A 19,539-nucleotide genomic window follows, 5' to 3' on the forward strand; every position below is an offset into this window, starting at 1 on the left:
TATGTGGATAAAGAAAATGGAGCAGAATTCGAGGAATTGCCCGCCATAAGGTTTGTATGGTTCTGCCAATTTCACTGCTTTTCGAGCAGAATCTACCACCCTTTCGAGCTTTATCCGCACACCCCTAGCGTACGTGCACTTGACGGGTGCAAACTGCGAAAATGTGCAGAACACAGAGTTCGTGCGAAATTTCGTACACATTTTCGCAAGGCCCGTCGCGAAATTTCGTTTTGCAGAACCTCTCTATTTTAAATAGCTTCGACTAGGATTTTCGTACCATTACTTTTCAAGTCGAGTACGATTGTGATTAACATGGTAGCAAGCAAGTCCTAATAATCTGCACTTTTGTGGTCAGAGCAGTAACGAAATAACACAAGACAGCACTAGCGGCGCCAATTACATAGTGACAAAATCAATATTATCAAACAACAGTGGCGACTACAATGTCAAAAACAGTCACAACTTGCCGCCAAAGTGCCCGCTATAAGGACTTGCTTGCAACTGCGTTTTAAATCAATCACCATTGTGTTCGACTTGAAAAGTAATGGTACGAAGCGCCTGGTCGAAACTATTATGGCTTCTGTGCGTCCTGTGCTGATTCTGTGCGTCCTGTGCTGATTCGCTTACCTCCAACCAAGAATCGATTTTTTTGATGATAGAAGAAGTACATGTATACAAGAACAAAGTCGGCTTTTTAAATTGTTTGCAAATACATGTACTAGTAGTACAATTCTTTCATTTCAACCCTGATGATGGGCCAAGTCTGACAATCCAGTGAAATGTTATATGCACAGTAGTATGCGTTATCCCCGGCGAAGGGGCCGATTGGGATGCGGTGAAATTTTATAAAATTGTGAAGTGTATTTGGACAGATATTACGCGGACCTCAAACTGGGTTTTACTGGGGACAATGACGTCGCTGGCAACGGCTCCAGGCCTGACGGGGAGCGGAGTGACCAGTGTTTAGAAACTGAGTTCATTGACTGTACCAGCCCGGTGTAATCATTGGCCATGACCAGTTACAGTAGCTCTCTTGCGGGATTACTGCTTTCAAGAGCAAATCTTGCAGTCTCCCGCCTGATACCTTCGCGGAGCAGAACCTACACAGAATCATTATCCATGTCAGCGGGCGCATGGTACCGGTACTGAGATGTTTTTTCGAAATAATTATAGACATTATTGACATTATAGAGTGAGTCATACAAGAGAATAGATGCGGGCCCTATAGGGCGAACACGTACACAGTGCAGCTTGCTGATTGGAAGATTGAAAGAAACTTCGGCCAAGCTGTGTGGAACTGCTGAGCAAGCTGATGACACAACTAGCAATTGATTATGTTCTGCACAATAGAATGAGGAACAGGACAGCAGCCAAATGGGCCTTTTTCAAGTAGAGCGTCTTGCCAAATCGGTGAAGAAATCATTACTTTACAGCACAAGCTTGTCATCATCCTCGTCCTGCTGTGCAAGAAGCTCCGACAGCTCCACGGGTTGGTAGTCGGAGCGTTTTTTGACCCAACGTACCAACAGTGCAGACACGACGATCAATGCGATGAGTACACCTACATTGCACAATAAAGAGTAGACAGAACTTGTTGGCGATGGTGCCATCATGAGAATAAATAATTCAACAGAAGATGTCCCGGTAATTAAGTCGAGCAATTGCAATACACACACACACACACTCATGCATGCACACACAGACACGCACACACAGACACACGTACACACGTGCGTACACGCATACACACACACACACACATACACACACACACACACACACACACACACAGATGCACGTGCTTTTCAAATTTATCATACACGGACAAATGTAACATTTATCCTTTATAGAAGCAGCCATGCTCCTTCAATTTTGTGGGAGGAGCAGTCGCGAAGATGGCCAACAGCTTGCTTTAATAATTATGTGAGAATCAGTCAGACTGACTTTTCCACGTACGCAGGAACAACACCTAAAAAACATTACCTCACCCGTAACATACTTACTGTACGCGAATAAATCTGATGCAACAGATAAATTTTTCTGTGGGCGGAAAATTAACCCTTTCAGGGTCACAGTGCATTTTACTGTGTCTGGGCACTGTGATTCAGTGCGTTAGTACAATGGTGGAGATAGCAACAAACACATTGTCACAACATTATTGTTCCGCAACAGATTTTCAAAATTTATGGCTTACTAGAAAGCTCTTTTCCTGCTCGCCATCTTGCACGTGCTTTCGGAGTATGCAGCACCCCAAGGACGCCCCTAGCCTCGCCAACAGTGTCCCTATCGTGCGCCAGTTTGCCATGAAGACCATGCACAACAATTTCCTTCGGTTCGGGGCTCATACTCACCGTAGAACTACAGTCAACTTTGCATATAACAACAATCGGCGGGGCACTAGAAAAGTGTCCTTATTCGCGAAATGTCCTTATACCCGAAGTCTCATTATAATTATGTATTACAGATAGATGGGACTTTGCTCTGGGCATGGAAATTCTGTCGTTATTCGCGAATTGTCGTTATATCCGCAGTCGTTATCAGCGAAGTTGACGGTACAATTCAAACTGCACCGAACTCGTGAGATTCAAGTGATTCAAACGATGTACTCATACGTCATGTTGCCTTTGACACGTCATTGGGAAATCCCCTTGTTGTTGTTTTTGTTGTATTCTTTTATTTGAATTCGTTCAGGGCACAGGCAATACTGCCTTCTCACCGGAGAGAGGATTCTCCGATTCCTACCAAAAACGAGAAATCTGCGATATGAATATGTATGAGAAAGATATGAGAAAAATGAATAATGATGATGTCGGATTACGATACTGATAGTTTAGTTGTTACGCGAGATTTCCCTGACGATTACAGACCAAGCGTTTCTGGAGACAAAGAAAAAAATCCAGAAAGGATGCGAGAACAAAATACAGCGTTCCTGAAGGCAATGGTGCACATAAATAGAGCATAAAGCAATGGTGCAGAAAAGAGGTGAGAACTTACAAACCAGGCAATCGTGCAGAAAAAGAGGGAACTGAAGAACTAGCGGTTCTGGAGGCTAAGACACAAAGAAGTAGGGACAAGCGACTCGATACAGTGTCAGATGGTGCTCTTGAATTCATCCTTTTGTGATATACATCTAACTTCAGCCGGTAGCTTATTCCAGAGAATGGCACCTTGGAAACGGATGGAGGACCGTCCAGCAGGACCCGGAAGGAAGGGGACACGTAAGAACCATGTCACCTGTCCGCGAGTGGCCCTTTGGTCATGATCTTCTTGATTAGGTGCGGTTGGGGTGAAAAAAGACGAAAACAAGTGACTTAACAGAGAGTGTAGGCAACGGAATACAAACACGAGGAGCTTTCGCTGAAAAAATCTCTCAATGGTGGACAATGAGCGACGTGAAAACCCAGTGAGTGTAGGCCTATGACGAGACGTTCATGTTGGACTCTGTCGAACGCTTTAGACATGTCGACCATAACCTTGGATGCCTTGAAAGTCGCAAAAAAATCGCCCAACGGAAAGTAAGACTGTTCAGATTGAAATTGAGCGTTCAATTTATCGCCGCTCGATCATTTGTTGAGCTATCGCCAAACCAAAAACACCTCTGGAAAGCCCTTTCTAAGACCGTTCCAATGAGCTATTGATCATGGCGGTGCAATATTCCGTTCCAGAGTTATGGCTGTTTGTACAGTGATTTATCCAGTGCATACGGTACGTGGACTGTACAAAAAGTATAGCGCGAGTATACTCGTCATTGCCCAGACGCGATAGGGTCTGCATGACGAGTATACTCGTCATAAACCCGGAAAGGGTTAAGATTTGCAGAGATTTCGCAATTAATTTTAGTGAGATCTTCAAAGTCTCACTGATGCTTAGTGCAAAGAATGTCGGCTATTCTCAGCACTAAAACTCGGACGTTGAGCCAATAATAATTAATTGTTTTAATGTAGAAAGGAAAAGGAAATTTTAGAACCGAACGTTTTCGTTCCCTTCTCTTCATCGGCTCTTACAGGGAAAAAAGCAAAAATGACTAAGACAGCAATTATACGGGCAAAGAACTGAGAGAGATGAACATCACACTACAAGTGTGAAAAGTCAAAAAGTCAAAAATATAACCCAGCATGAAAATCAATTATTAATACTAACACATCGAACGTATCAAGAGGAAAGATTATTCTTAGCACTAGAGAGGTTATGCATTCCGAATTTCGGAATGTTTTCGGCTGTGCTTTTCCGAAAAAGTACGTGCCGAAAAACGTCATTTTCAGTGTTTTGCATTCCGAAAATCTGATTCGACTTTGTTTCCAAGTTTTGCCATGCAAAACAAAATGGAGAGTATCGAAGCCGCCAAAACCGAAAACGTTTTGTGTTCGAATCTCGCAGATTCGAAATATTCGGTACCAGCAAACTTTGGCTCAGACGAGGCTAGAACTTTTGCAGTCTCCTCGAACCCCACAGAGCCGCGAACAAAGTTGGGCAAAAATAGCAGTTGCCTGAGCAGGATCAAATCCATGTGCAGGTCAAACCAAATTTGGGTGCGGTTCGAAGACGACGATGGACTGAGTGATGGACCGAGTGATCCAACAGCTGAAGGTTGACAAACTACTGTCTTGTACTGTTAGTAGGCTCCATGGCAGAGGAAGATAGAATGTGAGAAGATCTAGTCAACACGGCGAGATCAGCGAGAGCAGCAAAAGCCGGCGTAAACCAAAACTACACACGTGGAAAAAATTTCAAATATGATCAGTGACAGCAGCAGAAAAAAATAAAAAATTCAAATAATTTGCGCTCCCAAACAGGAAAGAGCCGAAAATGTATTTTCGGAAAATCATGCACTTTCGCCACCACACTTCCGAAATTTCGACTACGTTTTCAACTTCTGCCGCCACATTCCGAAAATAATTCTGAAATTCGGAATGCAAAACCTCTCTACTCACACGTGGACTAACACCAAACTACAGGAGGGACAAACATGTTCGTTCTGAACACACAAATCAGTGGACAACTTGCGGATGTACAATGCCTCTAAAGCACCCGAGTGCAACTTTGATCTAACACGATCTTTTCACACTTGTAGCGTGATGTTTATCTCTCTGAATTCGTTGCCCATGTAATTGCTGTTTTAGTAATTTTTTGCTTTATTGAGCCCATGAAGAAAAGGGAACGAAAAGTTCAATTCTAAAATTTCCTAGTGTCCACTTGGACTGGTGTGGATTGCCCAGATGCAGTTATTACATTGAAGTATCAGAGACGCTGCAAATTGTTCCAGAAAGCAAAAGAAAATATGGATACGAGTTTAACTGTCGACCACTATAACTAGTTTACCGCCATATTGCCAGGTGTGTCTTTACCACTATAACTAGATACTACAATATACAGTCAGAAAGTGCAACAACTAGGCACACAACTCACAGAGCACTGAGCCATTCGAAGACCTGACACCTAGCTCATCTCTCAAGCGCTAACCAACAGTGCTCCAGTTACCATGGTGGACAGTTAAACTCGCATCCAATGTTCTTTTCCTTTCTACATAAAATATTGGCTCAACATCCGAGTTTCCGACCTGAGAGTAGCCGACTTTCTTTGCACTGAGCATCAGTGAAACATCTGCAGGAATTGATTATTTCTACTGTTGTTGACATGGAAGTCCCGTCGAATGACGCAGAGCCGGCACCCTCAGTGCGTACAGAACGTTGCACACAGTGCACATGCTGTTCGGATGCGTACTCACGGCTGCATGGCCAGTGCCCTCCGACCGGATTTCCATGTCCACGACAGTAGTTCTACACGATGGCAAGTATTTCATAAGGACATTCTTGAAACCGGTCATATAAATTATGGGTCAGGAGTAACATGACCCATGAATTGAAGGCCAACCCCAAACCACAAAATCAAGAACTGTTCGTTGAGCCCAAATTCATCCCGGATCGGCTTTAAGAAAAAAACACAGAGCTCCCCCCTCCCCCCCCCCCCCCCCCCCCCCCACACACACACACAAGATCTTACCTATCACAGTGCACACGGCGGTGACGATCAGCCTTTTGTTGTTCGGCGTTGGGCCAGCGGAAGTTGTTGGAGCACTGGACCACGGCGATGTCACTGGAGAACCAGTGGTGGAATGCATAGACGGGGTTACTGGAGAACCAGTTGGAACATGCACAGACGAGGTCACTGCAGAACTAGTTGTAACATGCACAGATGAGGTCACTGCAGAACTAGTTGGGATATGCATAGACGATGTGACTACAGAACTAGGTGGGATATGCATAGACGATGTGACTACAGAACTAGGTGGGATATGCACGGATGAGGTAACTACAGAAGCAGTTGTACTTTTTGGTGCTGGTTCGGGAGTCAGGGTAGCAGTCACAGTGACACCAGTGGTCATAGAAGAACCATGCCATGGTGTGCTGGACTGTGAAACCGCTGCGGAGCTTGCAGTGCTCAACGAGCTGCTTGCTACCACTGTGACAGTACCAGTGGACAGTGAAGTGGACACCACCGCAGACCCACTGCTTGCAATGGAGGAAAGCGCCGGGGTACTCATCATGCTGGATGACCAGATCATACTTGAGGGAGCCACAGAAGTGCTCATGTGGGAAGTGTGTGAGCTCGCGCTGCTTGTGATCGACGTCTGAACCATTGTTGGGGACTCAGAAGGTAGAGCTGTGCTTTCTGTAGAAGCCGCCAACACACTCGAGGGCATAAGGGAAGTTACGGTGGATAGTGCTGGTGAGCTTGAGCTGACGCCTGTTGGTAGCGCTGAGGTCGAAGCCATATCAGATTGAACAGAAGCAGATGAAATAGAGCTGGTGATTGTTGTAGACGGCACCTGAAGCATTGTGTTCATCTCACTTGCGCTGCCGGAAAAATAATCCAATGACATCGATGCAGAACTGAGTGATGATGACGACAACGGATTGTCTGACAGCATCACAGTGGACATCCTATCCGTGGATGCACTTTCTTCGCTTGTGCTCACTCCGGGCAGATCCGCCGTGATGGAAGGCAACGAGTCTGAAGGAGTTGCAGAGCCTTGCACAGATGTTAGAGCAGTAGATGCCTGGGGTAGAGCGACAAGCGAATCCGAGCTATGCCTCTCGACAGGACTACTATCCAACACAATGCTCTCGGACGGCATGTCAGAAACGTCTCTGCTAGGTGTTGCTAGAATACTTCGGGAAGAGAATGACTCCAACAGTATTGAACTGGTTACCACACCCATGTCTTCACTGCTGAGTAGAATCTCTTGCTCGCTAGACATCGGGTAGGATGTGCTGTCCGCAGCATCGGAATATATTAACACGGAGTCATCCAAACCTGTATGCAAACCAATAATCAAAACACACAAAAAACTTATTAAATCAACGAACAGACAGGAATTCAGAGGCTATGAATAAATGAGTGTGCCAGTCATCACTGCTACAAGCTCATGCCCACTCAATGTTTCGGGCATGGGCTGACAGATTGCCGAACAGCACATTGTGCTATCCACCCAGGCCGCAATAGCAAGGTGACCTAGTCTACCTTCATCTGCATGAGCTGCACTCCTCGCCCCTAGTAGTTTTCTTCCACCATGGGCATGCAAATGGGTGCACGGTCACGAAAGACTAAAAATTAAAATGTCAGGCTGCCAGAACTCGTCACCACATCCACTAGAAACCCAGCTTATCTACTCAGCCAGCTTGTTCTACCCCCAACACACACTATTATAAGCATCGCAGTAAGTTGTAGCATCACTGACTTGAACCGTTTGCAGCGAATGTGAAAACAATGTGTCACTGCAGCAGCTGCAGTCATGCTCTATGGCTTCTGAACAATCGGCACGGGCAGGCAGTGCACTGGAATGATGTATCCTTGCACACACACTGCAGGCAGTGCACTGGAATGATGTATCCTTGCACACACACTGCAGGATGTGCCGGAAATAATAGCACCAGCTGGTGGAGATACTCACCTGCCGCACTCCAGAAAATGAAACTAGGCTCCGTTGTGCGATTACAGGATATACCCCGAGGATTTCCAAGCCAGTATATCCATGTATCCTTACTCTACTCCCCGCGGTCTCGGGGTACAAACCAAAATTTATATTGAAAACGTTTCGGGCCAGGTGATCGTGTAGCCCGGAGAGATTGGTAGAGTGCGGTAAAGATGTATGGATATAACGGATGGCTATAGGGGAGTCTTCGCACAATTAGAAAGAGTTCTGCAATGTTGTGTATTCAAGCATGACCCGCATAGAAGCATGCCTCGAACGGAAGCCGATTTTTCAAAAAGCTCCGTGACACAAAAGTACGATTTGAATAGAAGCCATGCTTATTTCAGAGCCACGGTGTTGCAACTTGAAATACCGTATAACTACAGGTCAAGTACGGTGCACGTGTAAGTACACAGTACAGTAAGTGCAGTGCTGTCGTGTTACAAAAAACTAGGGGGTCCGCCTCATAGCCTACGCCGCTCGTGTTTTTATGTATTACGGCCTGTACATACAGCGCTGGCAACTGAAATCCGACCCCCTGAGCGGTGCGCTCACTTCGCAACGACCCGAAATAGAGGCCGCTAGAAAGTGAACGCGCCGCCCAGGGGGTCGGATTTCAGTTGCCAGCGCTGTAGTTGAGTAGCCGTGTACACACTGGTATGCTGTACTTGGTGAAAATCTATACTGTTCGTTCTTGGGGTTTCTCGGCACCCGACAGCATGGTACTCGCACAGTACATACGTGACAGAATGCACTGTACAGTGTAGACCGATGATGTTTACCTAGAAGCATGGTTTGAAGCATGGTTCGAACCCCGGCATATGCGGCCGTAAGCATCTGCTGTTATACGCGACATTGCGATGAGATCATTGCGATCATCACGCGATCATGCATGCGCATGTCATGCCACTACAAGTATTGTGCACTCCTGTTCATTTCCGCACACAAAAATAGGACCGGACACACCGGGGATTGGTTGGATGGCTGGGTTTCACTTGACCAGACTACAGTCATCTACTAGTATGCGTATGTGCCACGCTCATGCCAATGCATTGTGTTGACGTATGGCAGATATGGGCTGAAACCCAGGGTGCCGCATAGATTACAGAGAGGCATGTAAAGCAGGTGGCTATGACTGAAGGGGAAGTACTGGCCCAACGGTTATAACGCCACAGCCACAGATTCAATACTTCGTTCCTCAAAAAAAGTTATGGTACATATTCTGGCGTGCCGCGGAACATATCTTTCAGATAGTTCCCCCTAATACAAGTAGCGATTGAAATTGATATCAGTTTGTGCACAACATTTTGAGATGATCGATTTCTAAATTCTGGAACTGCGCACAGACTGGTATGAAATGAACAAACAAGAACGGCGGACGTCCTTACCGTAGCTGGATTTTGACATGGGCAAGCTGTGACTGGTTACTTCCAAACACCATACTAGTAGAAGCGTAAAACAGGCCTCGACAAGCCTGTTCATCGCCATTGTGCCAACAAAATAACTAATTATTGCTTTCTCCGTACAGTGTCCAACTCGGAGATGTCCTGCCGGCCTATCACCCACCGCGCGGTCTGCCGCTGTCAGTCGCAACGCCTGGCTTCCTCGTCACGCTGCTGTTACGCTGCACTATGTGACACACCATGCGACACTTGGGAAGTTGGGCACAGTCCTGGCAGTTTACTGTTTTGCCCAGCAGCACAGCGCTAGCGCTCAAACAGCTACAGGTAACTAAAGAGTAAAAATAATAGTACAAACAAAGGTTGTAGAATGTCCTTCGCAGATTTAGCACGGTAGATCTACTGTAGTGTCGGTAGATTCTACGCGGTAGAAGCTAGACTTCGGCCAGTTCGGGTTGACCAGTCCAGTCCAGACCAGTAGACTACTACTGTAGTCATGGTAGTACTACTCAGCTATTTTTACTGTGTTGTAGTATTACTAGTCATGCGGCTAATGCGGCCACGTCATGAATCGACTATGGTTTTCAGTTTTCATGACTTTTTACAGTGCTGGCAAATGAAATCCGACCCTGAGCGGTGCGCTCACATCGCAAAGACCGAACACGATGGTAAAACTACGAATCAGAGACCGCTAGAATGTGAACCCACCGCTCAGGGTGGTCGGATTTCAGTTGCCAGCACTGTACTAGCAGTCTACACTTGTAGCAGTACTTCCAGGACCATGACATAAGATACACATAACATGCATGATCCAGATCGAAGGAAGTGACGTAACGTCGCTCTTGCATCCGGCTCAGGAGTCAGGACTCAGGACTCAGAGTCAGAGCTAGACTAGAGTCGAGAGTATTACTATTACTGTATTAGTATTACTAGTATTAGTAAGAGAGTCAGGGCCTAGCCTAGGGCTAGGGACCGGCTGGCACTGCCTGGCACTGCAGTACTGGCAGTCCTGCACACTGCAGCAGGCGGCCCAGGCCAAGGCCGCATGGCGCATGCAGAGCACGAGTAGAGTTCTGGCCAGGGAGTAGTAAAATACTAGAGAGGTTTTGCAGAGCGAACGTTCGCGCGAATTTTCGTTTGACGTCACGAAAAGCGAAACTTCAGGGCTCACAGCCGGTATGCCAAAACCTCGATTACGTGGGAGGACATATTGGATCTGATCACCATAGAAACGGGCACGCGTGACTGCTAAGCGCAGGCGTAGCACTCACAATCGCAAGGAGATTTTGACTTGCTTGGGCTGAGTTGCTGTGACAAGAACTGAGCCGTGGATGGTGAAGGAGACGGAGACAGTTCTCCATTTGTTTCGGTTGTTATTGTTTCCTTCCGAGTGGACTATTTCGCGAGCATTGTTGGCCTCATCGGCCGAATTCTTCCTTCAGACTGTCCACACACGGAGTCCTGCGAGGAGTAGCCCCGAGCAGATTCCTGCATTCGTTGAACACGAAAGAGTTCAACATCTACTGCCCGGCAGCTACGCCGCTAATGCAGAGGCGCGGGTGACGGAATCGGGAGAGGATCGGGAGAGGATGTTGAAGGCATGGAGCAATGACTCACGTAGTGTTCTAGTTTTCTAGTGTTCTAGTTCTAGTTTTAGTTTCTCCGCCGTGAAGTCCTGTTGTGTCCAATGTAAATATACGCCTGGTCCGCTGCGAAGAGCCGCGGAACGCAGTAGTGACGATGTGGAGTTGTGAATTATTTGATCCGCCACTCCGTTTCGTTGCAAGAGAACACGTCCAGTGGCTTCGCCGTTGTGCTGGCCATGTATTTCTTCAGTCGGCCATAACTCCTGAAGGACACAGCGATGAAGCGCCAGGCGAGTAGCAAAACATTTCGAAAATTTGCCTTGCTGTAGTGTTGTTTCCGCATTCACAACCGGTCCAGCGCGCGCGGTTCTTCCTCGCACCTGTACTGCAGATAGCGTCGCCTTCGAAATGTTCGTTTGTACCCGTCTCTTGCCCGATTTTGATGGCCAATAGCTTAAAATTTTCAGTAGGAAAATTAGAAGAATTTGTCCGAGAGACTTTTCAATTTTAGGACAATAATTCATATCAGAATTACGCCTGCACCAACTGATACTTTGGCCCCGTATGTACGCCAAACCGTATCGATTAAAACAAAAAACTCTCGGACAAATCCTTACAATGGGTATTGAGAGTATGTTCCTAGAGTTTGAAAGGCCTAGGAGAAAGCATCAGTACAAATGAACATTTTGAATGCACTCCACTTTCAAGCTTCGTGAGATATTTGCCCGATCGCATGTACACGATTCTGGCATACTGCCTGGCTCGCGTGACAGCTCGCGTGACAGCGGCCTGTCCAAAATGGCGCCCACGCTTTTGTACGCGGCTGTGAGCCCTGAACTTCGTGCGAACGTTCGCAGTTTTGAACGCGAAAGTTGCAGGAAACGCGAAACAAACTTTCGCAGTAATTTTCGCTCTTTGTGGACCGCTGGTCAGCCTGGTGCACGGTGAGCGACCCTCACTCTTCATGTTTGTGCTGGATCTCTACTCTTGCCGTCTTGGCTTGGTCCGCGAGTGCTAGCTTTCCGATACTTTTGGCAGCCCGTGTTGTTTCATCTCCAGAACCATCTCCGATCTCCTGCTCGCTCGTCTTCTCACTGCTCAGAATCGGTTACATCAACGATGCCTTTTTGAATCTCAAGTGTTGATGCGCAAGGTTACGGCACAAGCCAACCCGGCCCGTTTGTCTGTGGGTCTCCGGCCATGGACAACGTAGTCAAAGAGCTCTCGTCTCAGGCCGTGACTCAGGGTACCTGGTGCGCGTGCCGCCACTCGCAACAAACAAATAATCGGATGGAGAACACTTCTAAAAAACAAGCGAGTGCACACGAAATTTTCTTGGAGCGAGAAACATGCAAACGTTCGCAGTAATGTTCGCTCTTTGTGGACTGTTCGTGCGCGGTGAGCCACCCTCAATCCTCATGTTTGTGCTTGATCTCTACTCTTGGCTTGGTCCGCGGGTGCTAGCTTTCCTATACTTGTGGCAGCCCGTGTTGCTTCATCTCCGGAACCATCCCCGATCTCCTGCCTGCTCGTCTTCTCACTGCTCAGAGTCGGTTACATCCGTGAACGCGCGATGCCTTTTTGAATTTCAGGTGTTCATGCGCCAGATTACGGCACAAGCCAACCCGTTTGTCTGTGAGTCTCCGGCCATGGACAAGGTAGTCAAAGAGCTCTCGTCTCAGGCCATGACTCAGGGTGCCGTCACTCGCAACAACAAAATAATCGGATGAAGAAGTCTTCTCAAACAAGCGAGTGCACGCGAAAATTCCTGGGAGCGAAAAACATGCAAAACACAAATTTCGCGCGAACGTTCGCAATAGTTTTCGCAACCCAGAACGCGAAAATCATTGCGAACGTTCGCTCTGCAAAACCTCTCTAGTAAGTTAAAAATACACTCCCTGGTTCTGAGTCTGAGTCTTCTGACACCATGGACACTGATGCAGTACATGTCTAAAGATTCATTGCGTCACATTCAGCAAGATGCTAAAATCATGATTGTGACCATGCACCAGGTGATGCAATGAAGACTTTCGACATGTACTGTATACACTGCATCCTCGGCATCAGTGCCAAAACTCTACTCTCTGGATCATGGAGTGCACTGTGCTGTAACTGTCGTAAATAATAATTTGTTTAGGGGCCGTCCGTAATTATCGAACGTTTTTCACCAAACGAATTAAAAAATTTAGTTTAGACCCAACCCCTCCCTCCCTCCCCCTCAGAACGTAAAAAAAGTTTGACATATGCATGCATATACAACAAAAGTTGCAAGTGTGTAACTGCTCCTATGGGCATGCACATGTATCAATGTTTTCTGGAACGAAATTGGTCAACCCCCTCCCACCCCATAACGAAATTATTTCGTTTTGTGAAATAAGTTCGATAATTATGGACGACCCCTTAGGGGCCGTCCGTAAATATCGAACGTTTTTCACCAAACGAATACTTCAGTAGTTTAGACCCAACCCCTCCCTCCCTCCCCCTCAGAACGTAAAAAATGTTGACATACACTGTACATGCATAATATACAACGGCCATGTATAATATGTACATGAATCAGTGTTTTCTGAAACAAAATTGGTCAACCCCCTCCCACCCGGTACCCCATAACGAAATTATTTCGTTTTGTGAAAAAAGCTCGATATTTTATGGACGACCCCTGACACACAATCATCATTGTAATAAAGTCATTGCACCGGTATATGCATATCCTGTACATGTACAATCAATCATGTACAGTACATGTACTAGTACTTCGCCATACAGTGCTCCTGAGTGTACTATTGAGTAGTGTCAACCCCAGCATACTGCGACCTCAATAGTATTTCTGACACTACAGACGTTCATGTACAGTACACAAATCCCCTCCCACATAATTTTACTGGCGAAAAACATGCTATCATTATCATGATACGAGCAGGTCATACAGGAATTCACTTTGCAAACTTTACTATCGTGCATGGATTATTCATGAGATTTCAACACGCAAGCCGCTAAATCAGAAGCATGCGGACAAGTTAAACATGCTGCAATTCCTATTGCATTCTGGCTAGTTCAAAATGCATGCAAGCCAAAATACCAGTGCTAGAGAAAATATCGGCGACATGCTAGAGTAATTGCTATGTAAACTTTGAAAGGTGGCTGAAAAGGCAAGGTGTGCACAAACACAAGAGATCACCTGTGCACTCTTGAATCTTGGCGGAATGAAATTTTCAACCAGAAGTTCTCAGATTTGAATGAAAGGCTGTCACGCCTGAAATGAGTATGAAAGCCTAGCCGCTCTGCTAGGCTTAGCAGGTTTCCATGAAAACCATAAAAGAGATCTAGGGATATGGTAAGTGAGAGCAATGCGTCCAGTACTGGCAGTGTCTGGTGTCTTGCACAACATCACACATGCCATGGACCAGTGCCTCTGGGTGCCACTGCGAGGACTCCATGCAGCTGGCATTGACTGACCGCGCGCTGCCGGGGCAGCAGTAGTTGGTCATCGTGACCTGTACTGCCCGACCACGTACTGGCAGTTGTAGCAGTGATGTGTGACGTCTTGCATGGACGGTATCACACATGGTATCCAGCAGCAGAGTCCACAGCTGCAGGAAGAACATACCGCATGCACATACCGTATGTCAGCGCTGGGAATACAGCTCGCTTGGCTCTGTCTCTACAGAATGAAGAGGGCGATTTTACTTGTAAAAGGATTGACATGAACAAATACTGTGGTATCATGGAAGACTTGAGGTTTTAAAGCTGTTCGAATTGGGAGAGCTGATGCTCACTTCCACGTTCAAATTCACTCCTCAGGCACTAGCCGTCCAGCAGTTTCTTGTAAGTAATGCAAGTACTCTAAAATATGTAATTTTAGGTGCATTAAAATTTCGGTGTCGGGGATCTACCAGGCTTGAGGTGTAATGTAGAATTAGGTGACCAGCGTTCCCTTCACATACAGCGCATACTCTAGTGCCTTTTAGGTGTAATTTAAAAATAGGTGCCTGGTTTCTCTACCGAAATCACCGAAAATAAAGTTACACCGAAAATTACATGTTTTACAGTAGTTATGGACATTCAGGAACATCATGATTCATGTGATTGAGCCTTTCCTGGCGGGTTGTAGATCTACTGTGTAGGACTTGACCCTCGGCATGGTTGAATACGAGCTTCTTGCTTTTTTTCTTTTTTTTTCTTTTTTTTTGGCGAAACATTGGTCCGGCGGCCGCCGGACCTGCCAGACCTGTTCCTACGCCCCTGTTTGTGATGTTTGAATCAGTTTCCACTTGTAATATGCAGTTGCCAGGGGCATGGTGCATATTCTGAGGTTAATTGGCTTCAAACCTGCCATGTTTCGGAGCTACCGTGTCACTAATGCAGATTTTGTTATTATGAAGGCCTAGCTTTTGGATTGGATTTTGGATTGGATTTTTATTTATAGTGGTGACTATAACAGACAATTGCCTAATAACAATAGACCCACTCGAGGGAAAGATGCAAAAAGATATGAATAATTAATATAATAGACTACCGGTATTGGATAGGTGATCATGTTCCCATTTTGCATAGCTGAAAGTCATAAGTACTAGCGTGAAAAAGCAAGGCATTGGGGTAACAGTTTCTTAAAACGGGCAGAGTTATCCACACAGCGAGCTAGAGGGTGCAAATCATTCCACAGCTTAGCACATTGGAAGTAAGCGCCATGACGGGCAAAGGCAGTTCTGAGCATGGGCATCTTAAGAGTGTGTGATACAAGGCTGCGTGGTGCAAGACCATTATTTAAACGCTCGAACATTTGACTTAATGTGACACTACAGCGGCCTTCCAAACAGCGCCACGTCAGATACTTTTGGAAACAGAGTAATTTTTGCACAAAATTCTGACACTATTTTCTACCTATTATAATCGATGAATCGATCGTTAAGCTAAAGAGTAATCGATAGGTGAAAATTCATGATCGTTTCAGCCCTAGTTACTAGTAAATAGACTAATGCTCCCATGTGACTTGTGCGATATGGCTCTGCTCCTGCGAGCATTGAGCACTCTACCACACTGGAGGACCGTAGACTGCTCTCTGATTTTAAAATACATGGTAGCAAAAATGATGACCTTCATCGGTATGGAAGCATGCCCACTGCAGCTTTGTTACAGGACCACCATCACAGGTCACACACAAATGTACCCCACCTGGTCAACACAGGGTACCTTACAAAATAATGTCGGGCTAGTCCGCCGCGAGTCTGCATCTCTTCTGCACTATCTGCAGATACCCCGGCCCATGGCGGAGTTTTTTTGTTTACGTCGCCTTTTTCAGAAAACATGACGTGCGTCGTACAGAGCACGCGCATTTTGCCGCAGAGCAGTCTGAGACCATGTGCTGGGCACCGACCTTGTAATGTAAAGCCCGGCCAAGTGCACGAGGCAAAACTTCCCAAAAGATTCGCAGCGAGTGCATTGTACGGTATGACTCATGACTTCCAGAAACGATGACGTCAACATAAAAATCCGCATTGGGCCACACCATCTCGAGTTGCACACTCTTGTTTATCTACTCCTTGTAGTACGATATGGGACTATACAACTATTTACTGGAAATTTTTACAACACACAATTTTAATACCACGCAAATAATTATCAACGCATATGGCCGATTGGTTTGCAGGCCTGCCTGCGAATCATGAGGTCCCGAGTTCAAGACCCGCGCTGGTAGCAGGGAGCGTGTAAAAAGACATTTTACGCGTGTTGAACTGCGCCGACACCCACGGTCAACTGGGTACTCAGCACTCACAGCTTGGAGTGAGAATAACAAGGATGCAGTTTACAGGGTTATGGGCCGTTACACGCCCGATTGCCATTGGTTGAGAGACTAACCTCCTCTCCCCTGACTCACTTGTGAGGTCTGCATTCGCCAACGAACATTCAAGCGATGCCGACGCGGATCCCGCGAATATTATTATTATTAAATAATTATCATGTTTGAGTGCCAATGCCACCTAGCTAAACCCTTAGCTTAGAGAGCCTTACCCGACTATCCAAAGGACAAAACAGAAAAGCCAGGCCTTGACGCTCGGGACGCAACTCGTCACGGTTGGTCCTGTTTTGCCACAATTCGGACAATTCACCGTAGTTGATTCCGGTCCCAACAATACGTTGGTCTGGGTGATTACAACCGTTGTAGTGGCTGGAGCGGGCTGCTGGACAACCACACCTGCCACAGGAGGAGCAGCGTCAACTGGCTGCTTCGTTTCAGCTGGAGGCGGGCCTGTCGAATAAGCAGCACCAGCAGCGGCCACCGGAGGCGGTTGCGTTGGGTAAGGTGCTGGTTGTTCCTGCACTGGGTAAGGCGCCGCGGGTACTCCTTGCTGTGGTGCTGGCGGATAAGCGGCAGCCTGAGCTGGAGCAGCAGGATGAGCGGGATAAGGAGCTGAGGAGGCTGGCTGGGCGGGTGGGTAAGCTGGGTTTGTTGGCTGTCCAGGCGGGTATGGAGCGGCATTGGCCTCTTCGTACTTCGGAGGTTGGTCCATTTTACAACCTTCGCTTCAGAGAACTAAGCTACTACTAGTAGTTTCAAGACAGTCTTCTTCATGCAGTGTCCTGCGCGATCCGACTTCGTACCACTACTACAAGAATCATTAGACATTACCAGTCAAAACTGTTGAAAATAGGAAGAAGTCGGGTTCTGTGAACGCGCGTGCACGAGTGCTTGGTACAAGTCATGCACTACAATCATGTAGCCTGCACTGCAGTGTAGAGTCTGCGTAGTGTTTTATGTGATTCCCACTCGGACCCCAGTCACACTGACTCTGTTCATGTGTTGGAAGTTCCAGGCTGTGCCAGCTTCAAAGTAACAATAGTTCAAGTGTCATGTAACTGTTGGCACAAGTCCCAAGAGCGTGTAGATCTACCAAAGCCCAAAGGTCCATGGCATCCATGTCATGATCGTGTGCAGCCAGTACTGTACTGACAGTACATGTAGCAGTATGCAGTAGTCTACACTGTACACATGGTACAGTCTAGTCCTGTCTACTCTGAACAGCTGTGAAGTCGACCCCTTTCCGCTTTTGAATTAATATTTGAGTTTTGGCCGTTTGTTCCTGGTATAAACCTGGACTTAGAGCTGGACCGGTTTTGAACAGTAACCAGATCTTCTCCTGCTCTCAGTCTCACTGACACTGCAGTTTAGTGCTCTAGCCTGGGCCTCTGGCCCTCTGACCGGCTGCTTACTCAGTAACTGTAATTATGTACATGTACAATATTTTCACCTTTTACATGCGTGCATTTTTTACCTAGTGCGGTTGGAGCCTTTTTGGTCAAGTGTATCTTGTACATGTACAGGACACTACTGTATCAGTGTATGATCTTGACAGATTGTACATGTACATGACATTGTACATTTCCTGCAGCAGCACGCAGATACATTGTTACTTCAAAATTGTTCAATGATTGTATGCATGATGAATCAATAATAATTATTATTATTTCCTTCTTGGAAAGAGCCCAGCTCAACTTGGAGTCTTGGAGTCAGTCACCAGTGGCTGCGCAGCAGGATGCACAATGATGTGACATGCTTTTAAACATGTTGGCCATCCAGTTCAATGGCGGCGGTTCAGCATGGTTCCTAGATCCTTTTTGGCTGATGATCGCCATTTATAGCCCCTTCAATTCATGTCATCCGCTTGTGGATGCCTGTAAACAGTCTGACCAATGCATTTGATTGGGTATTATTGTTCTCAGTATTGCTGGGCTCATTATTGCTAAAGCTACTACCATCAAGAGCAAGTACATGTACATGTACATGTAAGTTGGAAGAAAAGAAGTTTATATACAAGTTGAGGTTTATGTAGATACATGACTACCAGGACGACATCAAGGAGCGATCAAAGAATACACGACGGACGTAAGGAGTAGTCTCCAACCCCCCCCTAGCATAATGAGGGTCAGAACCAGGTTCAACACCCATATGGCTCAAATGGTCCGCAGGGGCCGGAGCTCTGCCAACCGCGGAAAATTGTAGTAAGGTCACTGTTTCCGAACACAGTGTCCTCCACCTTGTTTCATGCTGTCAATCTAACAATATGTATGAACTATAACAAGGTTAATCTCATACTGGTTTTGAACCAGTGTTAGGTTATATAATGTTAATGTACATACCTGTAACTAACATATTGCGCATTGGAAGCTCAGATGAGGTGAATTACTTCCCTTTCGAAGAGTACGTTTTCATAGTTCCGCCAGGATCCTGAATAGGGCGAGTGATAATGATAAGAAATGCTACTTAGTACTAACCTAGCATAATAGTCGCTGCAAGATTAATCGCGTGCTGCCTGCTTCAGTACAGCATGGTACATGCACATTGTAGTTGGGCTCTCTACTTGAAGACACCACATTACGTACCCTACATGTATACAGTCGTCCCTCTCTAATCCGGCACTTTATAATCCAGCACCCTCGATAAACCAGCACAATTTTCAGTAGCCAAAATGTCCTCTTCATGCACATTGCAGCAGTAAATCAGATTTGTTAATCCAGCACCCTCCCTAATCCAGCAGATTTTCGTGGCACAAATGGTGCCGGATTATAGAGGGACCACTGTATG

At 46.3% G+C, this 19,539-nt stretch overlaps 1 protein-coding gene across 1 annotated transcript; it reads right to left on the bottom strand.

The window, feature by feature from the left end:
* Window positions 1-699: 699 nt before the first annotated feature.
* LOC135809798 (uncharacterized) lies at window positions 700-9,735 on the bottom strand. Its single transcript, XM_065323225.1, has 3 exons — window positions 9,361-9,735; window positions 6,001-7,314; window positions 700-1,561 (listed from the first exon to the last, which is right to left on the bottom strand). The coding sequence occupies exons 1-3, from the start codon at window positions 9,458-9,460 to the stop codon at window positions 1,428-1,430; spliced, it is 1,548 nt and encodes a 515-aa protein (XP_065179297.1). The 5' UTR covers window positions 9,461-9,735; the 3' UTR covers window positions 700-1,427.
* Window positions 9,736-19,539: the final 9,804 nt, after the last annotated feature.

This window comes from Sycon ciliatum, chromosome 2 (genome assembly GCF_964019385.1).
Source record: "Sycon ciliatum chromosome 2, ocSycCili1.1, whole genome shotgun sequence".
Taxonomy (NCBI): domain Eukaryota; kingdom Metazoa; phylum Porifera; class Calcarea; order Leucosolenida; family Sycettidae; genus Sycon; species Sycon ciliatum.